General features: G+C 57.7%; 1 protein-coding gene across 1 annotated transcript; it reads right to left on the bottom strand.

Annotated features, from left to right (window-relative positions):
• Positions 1-2,264: 2,264 nt before the first annotated feature.
• On the bottom strand, positions 2,265-13,283 carry HS3ST2 (heparan sulfate-glucosamine 3-sulfotransferase 2). Its single transcript, XM_020804827.3, has 2 exons — positions 12,694-13,283; positions 2,265-3,676 (listed from the first exon to the last, which is right to left on the bottom strand). Exons 1-2 carry the CDS (start codon positions 13,281-13,283, stop codon positions 3,058-3,060), a joined length of 1,209 nt encoding a protein of 402 aa, XP_020660486.3. The 3' UTR covers positions 2,265-3,057.
• Between the last annotated feature and the right edge of the window lie 4,437 nt (positions 13,284-17,720).

The following is a 17,720-nucleotide window of genomic DNA, read 5'->3' as shown; positions in this document are numbered from 1 at the left end:
GGAATGGTTACAAGAATCGGTAAGCTAACGTGCCCTTTGGACAGCAAGGGTGGATGCTAGAAGTTCTGCATAACGGCGTTCCCACTTTGCTGGCCCAATTCTTGCAGCAGAAACTGGGTGCAAAGGGGAGGAACGACTGTCCTCTGCCTGCATTCTGCCTGGGTTGGGTGACCCGCTCCAAGGGGCAGCCTTTCTCAGCCCTTCTGGTTTTTCTTCCTTCTGCTGAGCACTTTTTGTTTTTTTAAAGAAAAGAAGTCCCTCCTTTCCTTTGCTCACAGCCGGGCCTCCAGCTCTTTCCCAAACTGCCTCCATTTCCAAGCAAGCAGCCCTAGAACTGTGGGGAGCTTTTGTGGGCTTTCTTGCACCATTTCTGCAGCTGAAAGTGGCCACGGCTCAGCTGTGATTTCAATGCTAGTGGCAAATTGCAAGCCCTGTCAGGAGCTGCTATGATTTATTGCAAAAATCAATAGGCGATTCCAGGCACCTGGCGCTCAGCAAAGGAAACAGCTGGGCGCAAGTCCACTTTGTTGCTGTTCGGTGAAAGGTGACCCCCCCTCCCCCCAGTGGGCAGAGCCAGCCCCAGGAGAACCGGCTCTCCTCTTCCCTTCCTCGGGGGTTGGATCCACAGAAGGAGTGCTTGGAGCCCTTGCATCGCCAGAGGCAGCTCCACAGCAGACCTGGGCCTCTCCATAGCTGCACTCTGGGCCAGGTCCTCCTCCCGGGACATATCACGGTGGAGCAGGGAATGTCCCAGCAAAGGCAGCAGGAGAACAAGCAGAAACACCCACACCCACCCACCCACACAGACATTTCGGAAGAGGGTTTGACAGCGGTGGCCATGCAGAAGGGCTGAGAGGATGGAGGAAGCCACAGGGAAGACTAATGACCCCATTGTTTGCTTCATGGATCCCAAGCACTGGGTCTGGGATCAACTGGCCCTTGCATTCCCTTGGCAGGCAAGGAAAGACCCTCAGAGCTGGGCCTTGGTGCTTGGGATGAGCAGGTAGAGGAACAACTTGGCTTAGGTGGAGCTCAGGTGGAAGAGCATCAGGTGGTGGCAGCTGCTGTCCCCAGGGGAGCCCATGCTGGAGGTTCCACAGCAGACCCCCTTCCTCCCACCAGCTGGCGGGCTTCGAAACAGGGATCGAACAGAACCCCTGCCGCCTCCTAACCCCTCCCCAAATCAATGGGAGTCCTTGGCGCACCCCCCCCCCCCACATACACCTGGGAGCAGCCAAGCAAGGGGCAAGGCTGGAGGCCCCTTTAGATCTGAGCACTCATTTGGGAGAAAGCAAGGGCGGCTGCAGAAGAGCCGAGAGCTGCCTTCTTTGAGGGCAACTCAGAGAGGGCTTGACATTCATTTACGAGGAAGGGCTCCCAGACAGCAGCCTATTAAGCAGGGCCATAAATCCCCACTGGCTGCGCACCGAGCAGCAGCCTGCCCTGCTTCGGCCCTGGCACGACAAGCTCCGGTGACATGTTTACAGAAACACAGCTGTCTTCCCTGCCCGAAGGCCTATTTATTGCTCCAGGCGGGCTGGGAGAGCATCTCCTGCCAAGGAGAAAAGCCAGGCAGGCCTAATGAGTCAACGGCTCCAGCACTCACAGCTCCCCTCCCTCCGGACGGGTCCCGTTCTCTCAGCGCACCCTTGAGGATCGACCTCACAGGGTCGTTGAGGGGGGAGAAGCAAAGACCGGAAGGGGCAGGGGCAGCACTTGGCAAAGGACAAAGGGCTCCTGAAATGAGGACAGGAATAAACCGCAGAGCTTTTTCAATGCACAGAAATGCCAAAGCGGGCTTTGGAGGGAGACCCTGGGAGGTGCCTGTTCAACCCTCTGTTTGGCCCCTGACTTTCCAGATTTTGCAGCCCCTTCATGGGGGCCGTTCCACCCACTGAGGTGGGGTTTTGCCTGCCATCCGCGTGTGGGAGGGAGGAATAAGTGGACCCATCACTCCTGTCGGTGGGGTGGGTGGACCTCTTCTCGTGAGCGCCAGCATGATGTTGTGGGCAGACTTTCGACTAGGACTGGAGATACCCAAGTTCAAATCCTGGTCAGCTACGGAAACCCACTCCTTGCGTATCTCGCACACCTCCGGAACTCTACGAGGGTCTCCCTTAACCAAAAAGCAGCTGGACGACGTAGAAGAAAAAGCCGGACTCCGTCCCTCTGAGGGGAAGCTCATGGAGAAAACCGAGGGCCCCGTTACAGGTCCCCTCTCCCCATTGACCCTGAGAAAAATGTCTCCACCATCAGACGGTCGGGGGGGGGGATTTCTCTTTATTTCAGGGTAGGGGTGGGGTGGGGGATACAAGGGTGGGGTGGGGCCAGCGCCTCACTCCTGGACAAGAACAGAACACATACATGTGTGCCAAAGTACCCGTAAATGCAGAAATCTGTGCTTTATTCCCAGGACCGAAAGGGGTCCCTTTGGAAGCCTTATTAGAAGCAGACTCGCCACCTCAGGGGGCTCCCTGGCCTCACCCTGAAGGTTGGGGCAAGAACAGGAAGCCCAGGGCCCAGCCCTTGGATGCCAGGTGGGCACCTCTGAGCTGGGGGGGGGAGGGAAGGGACGACTCCTCCCACTGCGATGACAGGAGGTGGCAGGAGGGAGACCCCTTTGCTCAGAGGGCCCTCTAGCTGGGGCCCGGGTGGAACTGAGTGAACCAGGGGACACTTGGTGACTAGGCAGTGAAATTGATAGGCTATATTTATATATATATTTATTTATATATATATATAGAATGCTATGTCATCCTTATTAAAAAATAAAATCCATCCTTGGGCATCACCTACCCTGATTGCACCACTGAGAAGAGGCACGCCAAGCTGCCCACTCATCACGCCGAGGGAGGGGAACGGGGAGTGGGCCCTGCACCCTGTGGTCTTCTGGGGTGATCTTCCTCCCCAGCCACCCAAGGGGGACCAAAGGAAGGCCACGGGAGCCTCCTAGGAGGTCCCTTCCTGCCCCCCAAACAAGGGGGGGGGGACGATCAGACAAGCAAGTCCTGCCGGGCCGGCCTTCTGGGCCACGCCCTGGGCCCTGACAGGAGCCCCTCAGTCCCACCGGAAGTCCTGCCCCACGGTTTCGTAGAACCGGACATTGTGGGGGCGATAGAAGTCTTGCAGCTGCTCGATCATGTCTGGGTCGATCTGGACGTGGGTCCTCCCCTTGGACTTCCCCAGGCAGCGGGGCCGGCTGCCTGCCTCTGTCCTCTTCAGGCAGGGGAAGCCTTTGGTCTTGTTGAAGTAGAAGTGCTTCTCCGAGATCACCCGCTGGACGCCCAGGAAGTCCTGGATCTTGCCCATCTCCCCAGCAGGGTCCGTAATCAGCCGCTCCCCGCTGACAAAGTGGATCTGGGAGAGGGGGAAGTACTGGAGCCAGCTCTCCAGGTGCAGCGCGTACATGCCGATCCGGATGGCGCTCCAGGAGGTGTCCACCAAGCCCAGACTGCGGTTGAGGAAGGAGAGCTCCTCAAAGGTGGGGATGTCGGGCTTCTTCAGGAGCGTCTGGGTGTAGTCCGAGATGGCCCGCGTGACCGGGTTCCTCACCACCACAATGAGCTTGGTCTCCCGGGACATGCTGAAGATCCGCCGGGGGGCCTCCCGGGTGACAAAGTAGCTGGGGGTCTTCTCCATGGTGATCTGGCTCTCTAGCGTCCGCGGCATCAGGCGCCTGCAAGCAAAGACAGGCAGCGGGTTAACAGCAGGGCAGGGAAGAGGCTGCAAGGCAGCCCCTGGCCTGTGAACTGGCTCTTCCCCTCGGCCCCCTCCTACTCTGGGACTGAAGGCCAAGCAAGATGTTACAAGGAGTCCACCGGCCAGTGCCAGAAAGCTCCCTGCTTTTGCTTTTGTCACCTCCGGATCAGCCCCCTTGGCCTTCCTGTCGGCCCTTGGAGCTGGCAGTCCAGGCTGCTCATGCAGGTCCCTTGGTGGGGAGGGTGCGGCTGTGACATGAGCGGCTCCCTGGCTTCTGACCGTCATTCCTGACCTGACCCTCAAGGGCTTCAGCAAAGGGCTTGGGGTGGGGGTGGGGAGGGCTCAGGCATCTCCCACTTGCCCAGCCCACAGCTTCCCCTTTGCGTATCCTTCCCCATTGCCATTTGTAACACGTTGAGCAGTAAAACCAATGCCTTTAAAATGCCCACTCACATACGCAAGCAGCAAGAGACAGGATTTAGACCCGTGTGTTTTTTATGCTGACATCATGCAGTCGGAGCAAATGTCGGCAGCACAATTCAAGGTACAACAGAAACGCTTATACGAACTTCACAACTTGGGGCAATTTGCTATGGCCATTTATGATGATCACATTATACCAGAGACGGTAGCTAATCAAATTTGGGCCATTACAAAATTAATTTGAAATGCTGGGCCATTTAGTTGTCTCCCTCCCCCGCCACCACCCATGATCCTGTGCTGAGGCTTTAAACTATATGCTAGATATCTGAAACTGCTAATTCTCCAGCCTTATGCCAGTTCCAGGACAAACTGCACCCCATAAATGGAATCCAGTTTTTCAGAACAATCTGCCCTTCCAGCCACTTGCAATTCTACTCTTGCTGTCTTACCATCAGCACAGTAGTCCGTACTTTCCTTTTTCACTGCATCATAGATGGCATGTGAGTAGGTGGTTGAGCTTTTTGGAACAAAATTATTGTGGCAAATAATACACAGCTCACCGTTACAAAAAAAAAAAAAAAAGAATCTTTAGGGGACCCGGTGCCAAATACCTCCCCAGAGTACAGTCGCTGGAGTTATTTGCAGCCCATAATTCCCATTTTCTCACAGAGCCAAATGACCCGAGGCACCAGCTTCACAATTACAAAGTGACAGAACATCGTTGCTGCAGGGAAAGAGTCCTATACCTTCAAAGCTAGACAATCAACTTGCAAAGGAATTTCTCTGTCCTGTCACCAATCACCAAAGGAAAGGAGGCATAAATATGCAGCTTGAGTGGAATCCTTAAGGTAGGAGCAATTAACCTTCTTTCAAGTTGCTGATCTGGCATCTGTGTAGTTTAACCCTAATGCTGCCCCTAAACTCCCTCCAATACTCCTGTCAAGGCTGCAATTCCCCCCCCCTTTTCATCAGCCCCATTTTCCTTCTGTGCTTGTTGTCTTACATTTTGGTATTTTCCTCTCTGTTTAAGAGTCTATTTGGCGCTATAAAAGATTGTGTGTTATGTTTTTTTGTGGGAGGGGCAGCTATTTAATCTTCAAATCCACTGCACCTTTTATATCCCCTTCAATCTTAAATCCAATATCTAGGATTGTATAACTTTTTATTTTCACAATTGTACGCCCGGGAAAGAGCCCACACAGGGAGCAGGAGAACACGTTAAACCTGCATACTGCTTAGCATTAGTAATTAACAGTCAAATCCTCCATCATCAATATTCAGTTCATGCATAAATGCATCATGAATAAACACATCAGTTTTTTTTAAAAAAACATTCCAAATGAAAGAAGCATTAAGTTAATTACTACAATACAATCATAAGTATGAATAAATAAGCAAATCACTGTGAATAGTCAAACCCTTGATGAATTTGTTAATCAGATTCAAACTCTGATCAGTTCATTAATAACTTTAGTCAAGTTCCTCAAGCTCTTTGGAACCATTCACTCTACGCATATATAACAGCTTCATTCATAATATAAAGCTAAACAAATTAAGTAAAACAACACTCAACAGGAATATCCAGGGAGATCCACCTGCAAACATTTCCGGGCCATTTAGCCACAATGTCTCTTCCATTAAGAGTTAGTTTGCCTTTTTTTTATGCTGTCGCTCTAAAGATGTGGAAACAGCCCCAAGACCTGCCAGGTCTCTCTAGCCCTGGACCGACGATGTGGCTTGAGGAGGCCGGGTGTCCGGCAGGCAACCCGTCCTCACCCGCCTGTAGCAAAGCCCTCTAGCAAGGAGGCAAGAGGGCGGCTGGCCGCTCGCTCTCCAAGGTCCTGAAACCTCCCTCCTGCTTGGGAGTCTCGGACCAGGGGCACCTGCCTCCGCTCCGCGTGAGAGACCAAGATGTTCCTGGCCTCAGGATCTTCCTCCTCCTCCTCCTCCTCCACATTCCTTACAACAAAAGCAAGGCCAACATTCCCTGGGGCAGAAACGTTAACCCAAACCAAAAGCTGGCTCCCCGATTGGGCCCCTGCCAACTTTTAAGCTGTTGAAAACCTACGGTACATTTTAACTCCAGCTTTGTGAGTGTCGCCTGCAGTTGGACTGCCCCTCGGATGCTGGCATACTACTACGATTACTATTTGGATGGAATAGTAATCGTGCTTAAGGGTCAAACTGTTTCATTTTAAAACTACACCTCCAGAAGTAGCCTCTGGCTTTTGCTTGCCTGATGGGCAAGTCTGTTGGCCGGCCAGCCAGGACCTCCTAGTGCAGGGGGTGACCATCAGAGGTGATGCTTTCCACCACAAAGGCATGTCCAACCTGCCAGGGAGACCCTTTTGGGGTTCTGCTCAGAGAGTCCCCTGGCATTGCTGCTTCACCAAAGGGTGGGTGCTTCTCCTTCCCCACTGGCTGCAACAGGTGGGTGAAAAGTAAGAGTCCCACCTCACCCCACCCCAGCCTAGAGGAGGAAGGATCACACCCTCCTGGGCCAACAGGAAGGAGTTTAACTGGTGTTTACCAGGTGTGCCTTAGAGGCCCTGCTTCTCCTACCCCAGGAGGTACCTGCACAGCCCGTGGTTTAACTGGCTCCTTCTCTTGCCTTGCTCCATGGTTCATAAATCCAGATTATGAGGTCTTATTGTTCCACGACTGTCAGCAAGATGCTAATTCATGGCCAGGGAACCCTGCCTGCCACCGCCCGCTTTAGACTGCAAGGCAGGTCCGGGTCATCCATCAGCGCCAGGACAGCTTTGTAAGTGGTTCACTGATAGTGGAGATTCATAAAACTGCCGTCTCTTTAATGGGCCACCCCTGGGCTTGTTAAAGCGCAGTCCCTTGAGGGATTAGGCCCATCTATTTAAACAATGCAAAATCACAGGTCCTAATAAATTATGAACGGCATGCAATAATTGTGTTAATAAATTACGTGACTGTTACCAAGAGCTCGCGAAAGTTGCAGGGTGGCGTTCATGGCTCTGAGGCAGCAAAGGCTGCAGAGGTGACCAAAAAGAGTGAATGATGTAGGAAGAATCAGGCACCAGCAGCTCAAGTGGGCAAACAGGAGAGGGTCCTGGCCCCCCCAACACTCGCCGTGTGGGCCACAACTGCCTCCCTTGAGTGAGGAGAAGCCCCACAGAGGCCGATGCAGGGGTGGTCGAAGGATGGGAGTCCGTTTGCCTTTGGGACCATCAAGTCACAGGCCCTCAGCCAGGTTTGCAGGCAGGCCTTGCTTTCCTTGGGTGAGGTGGGGTGGGGGAGAGCTTCCAGTCTGCCCTGGAGCCCATTTTAAGCATTTCTGTATGGAGACTTGGGCCCCTGGGGAAAAAGTCCCCCCCCCCATCCTTGTAATTAAAAAACATCCTGTGCTGTTACTGAGGTTGTGAAAACGCCCCTGCCAGGAGAGCCTCATGCAGACACGCTCTGGGCTCCCTTTTGTAATCCAGTGGCAAAGGAGGAGCCCATCCAGCCGGGGAAAAGGAAAGAGTCGGCTGTGCCAGCTCCAGGAATGAGGCATGGCGTGTCCCAACCACCTCGTTGGGGCATCGGCTGCCCCACCCCACCCCTGGGAGCAAGGCTGGCCCATGATTTCTCTCTGGCAGCTGATCTTGTTTCCCAGAAGAAGGAAAGGCCTGCAGTTGATGTCCCTCAGAGCCGTGGCAAGCGAACTGAAGGGGGGGGGACTTGGGGAGGGTTCCCCGAGACCCGAAGGCAATTTGGAATGCCATGGCTGTGTCACGGACACCTGGCAGGGCTGTGCGGAAAGCGTCGCTCAAGCGGCAGGTCAATTATCCCAGTGACAGCTGTCGAGTGAACTGGCAATTAGCCTACGGTGGATGGGGAGGGGTGGGCAGGACACGCTCTCCGGCAATGAAGCCGAAGGCAGCCGGGAGTACAGACCATCCAAGACTCCCTTGGCCCCTGTTGTTGTCTGGAGGGAATGGCTTTGCGGAACCAGCAGCCTGCAATTCAGGCTGGGTTCAGAAGAAGTCAAGAAATGCCGTTTTAGGCTTAGAGGAAGGGAAGTGGAGGGGGAGGGTTGGCACCTTCCATCCTGCCCTGCTGGTTACCGCTGGCTTGTCTCTGTGCAAGTTTATGTGCCCAAACACACACACACACACACACACACACACACACACACACACACACACACACACACACACACACACACACACACACACACACCATTCCCGGGGAGGGGGACGAAGTTTCTTCTCCCCAGATTCATTTTTGGACAGCCCTCAGCAGCTGCTCTGCTTGTTGCCTCAGGCAACCCAGCACACCCACCTCTACCAGTGCCAGGCTGACTCTGCCCTCCCCCTTCCCCCCCCCCCCGCTCATTTGCTGGCTCTCCTGCTGTGCCCAGACCCAACAACAACAACAACAACAACAACAAACAAACAAACAACAAACAACAAACAACAACAGCAACAACACTGATACTTGCTTATCCTGGTCCCTGGTGGCTGGGGAGGGAAATCTGGCAGCCAAGTGCCCAAGCCCCCCCCCCCCCCCGCAGCGTGCCAGCCCACTTCTTGATAATCCTGGGCTTTAGCCACTTCCCGACAGGAAAACGAAGTGTCCAGCGTGGCCCGGTTCCCATGTGACCAGCAGCCGAGAGGCCATTTCTCCTCACTCAGTGCCAGAGGGGGTGTGAGCCACACTTAAAATAAGAGTGGGGGTGGATTTTTCTTGACCCACATGCCGGGAGGATACTGGCAGGACCACCCCCTCATTCTGATGGCCCTGGGGGTGGGCGGAAGGCAGGCTAGGCCAAGGCCGGTCCCAATTCCCCCAGAAGCCCCCCTCCCCCAGCAAACAGAGGTGACCTCCTCCCCCTGCTGGTTCGGCATGCCTTCCACACCGTGGTTGTCAGAAACCTGGCATGCACCTGCCACCCTGCAAACAGCTCCACGAGCCGAGAGAGCGGCTGTTTGCCTGCCTGCCTGCCTGCCGGCCTGCCTGCTGGCTAAGCCAAACTAAAAGCCAAAGAGACATCCCAGAAGCAACAGGTGCAGCCCTTGCTGAGCTGGGGGGGGTGGGAGTGGGGAAGTAAGTGGCAATTGCTGCATTTGACTCCTCCCCCCCTTCCTAGTGGCATCGGCAAGCTCCGATCTGCCTTCCTGGCAGGCCAGTTGCAAGAGCCACCCCTGAGCCCTTTGGGGGAGCCTTTCATTGCCGCCACCCCCCCAATTTTACCCCTCCTTGGCCTGACGGAGACTCCTAGGAAAGGCAAAAACTTGCCACTTTAGAATAATGTTGCTTAGCGATCCAAGAATGGTGACAACTCAACCAGAGTTAGGTTTCTAGGGCTGGATGACTATTAATTTCCCCCTCCTTTTGAAAGAGAACTGAGTGAGCCTTCTGAGCTTCTAGTATGGACTGAAAACCTTGTGAACCTGATTACACACACACACACACACACACACACACACACACACACACACACACACACACACACATGATATTCTAGGACAGGAACAATCCAAGGGAAGCAGACCCAAAGGACTTACAGGTCCAGCTGCTCTCAAGCCGACAAGGGCCACACAAGGGACAACAGTGGACCAGTGTTTGTACAAAGAGAGAGAGAGAGAGAGAGAGAGACTGGCATTCTGTGCTGCAGGATGGGCCCCAGGTAAAAAAGGCGATCAGATGTTGGAACTGGGGGTGGGGAAGCAACGGGACTGTCTGTTTAATGCCTGCACAGGAGACGAGACCAGGGAAAGTTCATGGACCATCCACCAGTCTCGGCACAGGACAGCACTTGAGGTTTCCCCTTGAACATAAAAAACCAAACAAACCAATAACAACAACAACAAAAAACCATACAGAATTGTCTTGCTAGGGAAGAAGGTCTGGACACTTATGTATTCGCCTGCGCCGCCTCTCTTGAGGGGCCTCTTGGGACCATGGCCTTCTGCCCAGAGGTGACGCTCTTTGGGCTTCTGCTACAGGTGGGAAATTCCAAAAACAAACAAAACAAAACAACCAACCCTGCATGCCTTGACCGGGGGGGGGGTCACTTGTCCACTTTCTCTGCCTGCCTGGGAGGGATCACAGCATGGATTAGAGGGAGGGGACAGCTGGAGCTCACAAGGAGCCTGGAACGGAAAGGAGGGACGAGTGGGTTGGGCAGGTCCCTTGGTGCAGGGCTTGCCTGTCTGCCTTGCAGTTTCCCTCACATGCACACACGCATGCACGCACACACAGGCATGCACATGCACACAGGCATGCACACGCACACATCTGCAAGATAAAGAGCAAGGCAGGGCAGGACGTGTTGACACATAAAGCCCTTCCTTCAGGGATGCTCTGGAGAAAAGACGCATCCATCTTTATTATTATTATTATTATTATTATTATTATTATTATTATTATTATTATTATTATTATTATTATTATTATTATTATTATTATTATTATTATTATTATTATTATTATTGAATGAACATCAATCACAGGCAACATAAACCTAACACCACAATAAAATACAGTTATAGAATACACCAGTGCCACTTTCCCCCTCAGGGCTAGTATTAATAATATTTTAAAGTTCCATTCAATCCATTTTCTCTCCAAAAATTCATTGGGTCTTCCCTCGGTGTATACCCCTTCCCTCTCCAAAATACATGTTCCAGAAATACATTCCATGTTTTCTTAAAATCATTATTTTTTGATAGACCTCTTCTTATTTTCATATCACATGTCAGTTTATCATTAATTGCCATATCCCATAATTCTCTATACCATTCCTCTAAATTAATTTGGTTATCATTTTCCCAGTTCCTTGCAAATATTAGCCATGCATCCATCGGGTGCAGAGGAAGGCAGAAGTGTCAGCTCCCTCCCAGGGACGATGCCCGGTGAATGTAGAGCACAAGGCAAGCTCTGGGGCTGGCATTCAGCGTCTGGTCCTGAACGGGCACCCCTGGAAAGAGGGAGGGGGCTCAGCGTGAGCAGATGGGCTGAGAGAGGGACCCCGGCCTCAGCGGTAGCCAGTTCAAAGGTGGACGTGGAGTTCCAGGGGGAGGCTTGGCCCTCTGGCAGAAGGGCTCATTCGCGCCCCACTCCATGGAAGAGGGCACAGCTTGTCCCCCCCCCATCTCCCTCGGAGGAATGCAACTCAGGGGAAAGGACACCCACCCAAGCACTTCTGAGCGGTTGCCGCTCTCCCTGTTTTCTCCCTTCTGCCAAAGCCACTCAGGGTCTTGTGGGGCCTGGAAAGCTGAGAGGGATGATCAGGAGGAAACATTTGAGGAGAAGAGCCACCACCGGCCAGCACCCCCTCCCCCCTTCAACACACACACACACACACACACACGCACCAGAAGGCTGGCCTTGGTGGGCAAGTGTTTCCCCACAGGGTCCGGAAGGCGGCAGGCAGCAACTCTTGGGAGCTCCGGACCAGGGAAACGGCCCCGCGGGCGGTCTTTGTCTTTTAGGGGCTGCGAGGCTCCTGGGGCGCCTGTTCATCTACAAGGGATGGCAAGGCCAACGTCCACCCCACCCGACCACCCCGCTGGCCGCCCCCGCCTCTGCCCCAGATTGCTGCTGAGTTCTGCCAGCCCTTCAGGCCCAGCGGGTGCCAGACAGAGAGAGAGAGAGAGAGAGAGAGATTGAGAGAGAGAGAGAGAGAGAGAAGCCCGGAGGTTCGAGCCGCTCTTGAGCAAGACGGTCCCTGAGTTAAAGGGAGGCACCTTATGAGATCCCCAGCCTTCCTCGGGGATGGTAGGCTTTGCCCTCTCCGTTCCCCACATGGAGGAATGTAGTTTCCTAGGCAACTCTGGAGACCGCGAGTGGGAAGGGAAGTTTGCATGTGCGGAGGGGCCGGGAGGAGAGGCAGGTAGAAGAGGCGGGCCGGGCGGGCTCGCCTGTCCTAGATCTTCTGTCGGGTTGCATAGCGGCTCGCTTCTTCCCTGCCCACGAACACACCCACCCGCCCTTCCCTTTCTAGGGGCATCTAAAGGGTTCCTCCCTCCGCCCCTGGCACAGCACACGGGAGACCCAGGGAGGCGGCTGCCCCCGTGCCCTGTGGCCCAGGTCCTGGCACTCCCTGGGCACAAGCAAGCGCCCGCAGCCTGTGTTTTGACCCAGCGAAAGGAGGCTGCCGGAACTTTGTGCCGCCCCAGCTTCGAGAGACAAAAGAGGCGTCTCGGTGCAACGGTTCGGAAAGGCAGCGCCGCGCCTCCTGCCCCAGGCAGGCTCTCCTCCCAGAGGCATCCCCCGGGAGAACTCCGGAGGCGGGGACAGGACCGCGGACTTCCCGGAGCAAAGCCGGCACTGACCGGCAAGCCAGTGCACCTGGACGCAAGCCGCCGAAGAGGCATCCTGGGCGCCCGCCCGCCCTAAATCCCTGGCAGAGGCGGACGCGCGCCCCCCCCGCTGCAGTGGTGGGCTGAGGAGGGCACTCTGCACATGCTCCGAAAGCTCACTTTCGCGTGTCTGGAAGTGAGCGTGTCTGCGGAACCCAGAGACGCCGAGTTACCGTCGGAGGGCTGCTAGACCTCGTGTCAGACCCGCGCCCGATCGCTCGCCCGCCACCCTCCTCCTCAGGCGGCTCACCTGTACCACTCCAGGCCCCGGTCGTAGTGTCTGTCGAAGAAGTGCGACTCGGTGCCCAAGGCGCGCACCGCCGGGTGACCGCGGATGAACTCCAGCACCGCGCGGGTGCCCCCCTTCTTGACGCCCACGATCAGCGCGTGCGGCAGCCGCTTGGCGATCCCGCCGCCGCCGCCGCCGCCGCCGGGGCCGCCACCACCACCACCACCACCACCACCACCTCGCGGACCCCCGGCCGCCCCAGAGCCGTTCCCCTTGCCGCTGCCAGGGCCGTCGGGTCTGGCCGGGGCGAGCGGCGTCGAAGGGAGCCCGGCAGCGGCGGCGGGGCAGGCGCGCCACTTCTGCAGAAGTTTCTTGCGGGCGGCGGCGGCGGCGGGAGGGCAGCCGGGAGGCGGGAGGGCAGCGGGGCTGGGGGCCCGGGCCGGCACGAGGGCTAGGGCCAGGGCGGCGGCGGCGGCGGCGTCGCGCTCGGGCTTGGCGGGGGCACAGCAGAGGAGCAGCAGGCTGTAGCAGAGGTAGGAGCCGGAGAGCGAGAGGAGCGAGAGCAGCAGCAGCGCCCGGCAGCGCCGCCTCTTCCGCCGGCTAAGCGCCATGCCTCCATCGCCAGCCCCGGGGCGCGGCGGGCCACGGCTCCCCCGGCCGGCGACCGCGCCACCAGCGCCGCCACCTGCGCCGCCGCCGTCGGAGGCGCATGGGGGCGAGCGGGCGGGCGGGAGGGCGAGCTTCGCGGCCCGCGCCACCGCCGGCCTGTCCCCACCACTGCCCGCCCCAGCCCGCCGCCGCTCCTCTTTAAGGGGCCGCCTGACGTCAGCCGTGCCGGAGCCGCCCCCGCCGCCGCCGCCGCCGCCGCCGCTGTCATCGCTGCGCAGGGCCGAGCCCCCGCCGGCCACTGCAGGGCGGCCTGGGCCCCGGGGGAAGAGCCCAGGTGCGGGGCCGGCTCGTTGGGGCCCTCGAAGGCTCCAGCCTGTCCATCGGGCCCTCCCCGAGCCGGACCCGGCACCGACTCCTCAGTGCCCGAGTCGGTGGAAGGGAAGCGGCGGGGGCGGCTTCGAAGGGGGAAGACCGGCCCCCTCCCTCCCCTCTCAGAAAGGCGAGGCGGAACTCCAACCGACGGCCCGGGGGACCCTCGCCGGCTCCGGCCTCTTTGCAGGCGTGACCCGCCCGGTGGACGGAGGCTGCCCTGGCGCAGCAGTTCTCGCTTGGCCTCGGCAGCAGATCCGCGGCGCGGGAAAGGAACGAGAAAAAGGCCGAAACTGCTGCCCGGTTTTTGGACGGGCTACGTCGAGCGGCTGCTGGGGGACAAGGGGGCGGCCACCGGGCCCCGGGACCGTTTTCTACAAGAGCAGGGCGGAGGGGAGGCAAAGCTCAGCCGGCCTGCGGGGAGCGGAAGAGATGAAAGGGCGCTGCGAGGAGGCGCGGGATGTTTTCCAGCTTGTGGCCAGAGACAGATCCAGGTGTCCCCATGTTTCGCAGGAGGGGAAGGGGAGGAAGCGCTGCTGCTCCCGAGGTCAGGGAGAGAGATCAGCGCGATTCCGCTGAGGCGCATTTGGGAGGAGGGCGCCGCCCACCCGCGCCCGCCCAGCCAGCGAGAAGGGGCTCAGACGAAGCCCGACGGTAGCCCGTGGGCCGGGGGGGGCACCTCTACTCCGCGCCCTTTCTGTGCAGCCTTGGGCACAGGGCGGCTCCCGTGGGACGTGGGGGCGCGAGGAAGAGGGCGGGAGGCTCCAGTCGCCGTCCGGCTGCCCCGCTTCCCTTGAACACCCGTTGGCCGGACCCCTCTCCTTCCCTGAGATCGGGGAAGGGGGCGACGTTCTCTCGCTCTCTCTGCGCGGAGCCCGGGGGAGGGGGCGCGAGGCCCGTTACAGCAGGGGGAATGCCCGAGAGGCGCGTGAACGGAGGGCTGTCGGCGTGGCCCTGGGTGAAAGCGAAACGGAGCCCAGATGAACGAGAGGGTCGCGGGTGGAACTGGAGGGGGCCGAGCGCGGTTGAGACGGGAGCCCAGCCTTGCTCTGTCCCTCGTCGGATCGGACACCAAAAGATGATGGAGGGACACGGCCGTCGCCCGCCCGCCCCCCCGCCCCCCGCGCCCAGCAATGTAATCACTTCGAGCAGAGCCCTGAGACGAGAGGAATAAAGTTGGGCCTGGGGGAGGGGGGAGGTAGCGGGGAAAGCTTTAATCCCAGTGAGTAGATATTACAGAGATTAGAGGAATCTAATCCCCAGGTTATCTGTCACTGATGCGATAAAGCGGTTGTGCGAACAAGGCCCAGCGGGAGCCGGAGCGGGAAGCGGAGCGTCTGGGGCCCCGGCCGATCCAGGGACCGCTGAGCCGGGCCGGAAAGGGAAGCCGTCCCGCTGTCTCCTGGCTCCCCCAGGCTCTTTTAGGCCAGAGGCCAGGGGCTCGGAAAGTTACCTCGTTGGACTACAAGTCCCAGTGTCCCCCACTGTCTTGGAGGATTCTGGGAAATGGAGTGTGTGTGTGTGGGGGGGGGAAGAGTCCTTCCTAACCTCTGGCGGAGTCCCGGCCTTCGCCGAAAAGAGATACGTATGCGCTGGGGAGGGCGCGCGGGGGGGGGGGAAGCCCTGCTCCAGAGGCACCCGCTCAGCTAGGAGAGGAGAGGGGTCCGGCCAGGGAGGCCGGAGAAAGGAGCGGCGCTCCCCTTGGCCCACCGGCAAGGGGACCCGGGAAAAGGAAACGGGCGAGCATCCTCCCCGGAGTGGCCCAAACGTGGCGGGAGAAGGGGCCGACGCCGGCGGCGCAGATGGCGCGTCTGGAGAAATGGCGGCTGTTTGCAAACACGGGCAAGCAAAACGGGAGGCGGTGGGCAGAGGATGCGCGGGAAGTTGGTCGGCGCGCGTCTGGGCGGCCGCCTTAGCCAAGACCCGGTTGGGGAGACCGCCTCGCCTCGCTGGCTTGGAAGCCTCCTGCCCGAACAAGAACGGGGGGGGGGGGCGAGATGGGCGAGAGCGCCGGCTTCGAGGTCCGCCGCAAAACTTGGTGTAGCCTTGGATCTGCCACGCTCAGCCCGGCCTACCTGGCAAGGAGGTCTTTGGGAGGGTACAATGGGGAGGGGGAGGAGAGCTGTGTGTCCCCGCCCCCCCCCCCCCATGTTGTGCGTTTGTGTTTAGCTACGGTCCCTGGGCGGTCAGTCCCAGCGCAGACTGCCACAAAGATCTGACCCTGGGAAACCTCAGAAATAGCTCCAGGGAGGAGGGCTGCTCCTGGCAGACAGAAACAGGGAAGGAAGCTTCGGTGTGAAACGCTGAGCCGGAGCCTCGATCCCTCCGGGAGGGGCGGGAGAAAACAGCGGGCCAAGGGCGGAGCAGCCCTTGTTCTGACAGCCGAAGCCCACCCGCTGTTTGGGGCAGAGAGGGGCTTGGAGGTGCCCAGGCCAACAAGTGGCTGGGATTCCAGCAGGAGAGGAATGTCCGGGGCCACTGGGCGTCACTGCCCTCCAGAGAAGGGAGGTTCCTGGGGATGAACTACAAGAGGAGACCCCCTGGCAGCCTTTCTCCTCCCCTCCCCGCCCGCCTTCTCCTCCTCAGGGAGGGGGCGGATAAAGTACATATTGGGAAGTCCCTCCCCACCAAATTAACTCCCCAGGCGTTTGAAGTTTCCCTGCTGCTCATTTAAATGCAGCTTCTAATGATCTCCTGTTTCCCAGCTGGGAGCCACAAAGGATCCCAAAGCAGAAGGATCCACTAATCACACCTTGATTGCTTTTATGCAGCTCATTAAGAAAATTCTTCGGCTTGTTATGTTGGGGAGGGGGGGAGTGTGAGGAGACATGGACGCTCAGACCCAGATCTTGGAGTAAGTTGGGAGGCCTGAAAACGGGAGTAATTAGCTTCTCAAAGAGTGGCATGGGGCAGGTGAAAAAAGGGGGGCAGATCTTTTGCACCACTGCTGGTTGTGGGAGATGCCTGCCCTGCAAGTTCTCTCTTGCAAGCCACTGTGAATGCTGGAGGAGCGCCCGCCCACCCACCCACCCACACTCTTTTGACCTGCCCCCTCCAGGAAACCCTGTCCTTTTTTTCTCTGGGTTAGACCTGAGAACACAACCAGCTCATGATCAGGAGAAAGAGCTCCTTAAGTGTGGAAAACGTCTGATTGGCACAGCTGGGGCCTTGACCGGTCTTCTGCACTCTGCTTTGTGATTGGCCTTCAGAGCCTTCCTTCAGCCTGGGCTTCGTTTGCAAGTCTGGCCATCCTGTCAGGAAGGGCTCCTTGAGCCACATCCCCTCCAGCTCTCAGGGATCCACACCCCCCCCCGCTTCTTGTTTGGCCTTGAGCTACAGGCCTTCTTTCCCCCCCCCCTCCACACACACACCAAGGAAGGAGACCAGAAAGAAAGCTGACCGTGGAAGGAAGGAAGGAAGGAAGGAAGGAAGGAAGAGTACTGGGGGCCCCCTCCTCTCCCCCCTCCCCACCAGCAAGTCTTCTTCTGGGACTGCACCCATCCTGGCTCTAGCGCTGCAACCACGGCTTTCTTCTTCAGATCAGGAAGAGCCTTTTGTCAAAATCTTTTTAATGGGCTTGAAAGGAGAACAGAGAGCTTTCAGAACTCACCAAATCAAAGCCGAGTGGCTCCCAGCCACTCCCAGCAGCTCCCAGTTCTGTCCTGATTAATGATGGCTCAGTGCTGGCATGCAGTGTGTGGGGGGGGAGGCGTTGTGAAAGAACAGGACTAGGGTGAGGAAGCAATATTGAATCAAGCCCTTTTTATAGCAGGCCAAGAATCAAAGCCACATGTTTCTCTTTCATGTGAAAAGCTGATGCGAGCCCCACGTCTCCCTCCCTCCCGCCCCCTGCACATCTGCGACTCAACTTCCCATTCTGAGCACATTCAGCTCCCTCTCTCTCCCCCCCCCCCCAATCCCTTCTCCCACTGCGTCTGCTGGTGCCGGAACACAAGACTTGGTTGGGGTTGAGTGAGGCCTGTGGCTGTCCTTTTCCCCGCTGCCACAGCATCCGAGCCCTGGGGGTGGGTAAAGTTCTCCACCTCCACTCTGCGGCTGGGACCCCTGCC

Source organism: Pogona vitticeps, chromosome 13 (genome assembly GCF_051106095.1).
Source record: "Pogona vitticeps strain Pit_001003342236 chromosome 13, PviZW2.1, whole genome shotgun sequence".
Taxonomy (NCBI): domain Eukaryota; kingdom Metazoa; phylum Chordata; class Lepidosauria; order Squamata; family Agamidae; genus Pogona; species Pogona vitticeps.
The sequence above is the reverse complement of the archived record's forward strand: the minus strand, read 5'-3'. Positions and strand labels throughout refer to the sequence as shown.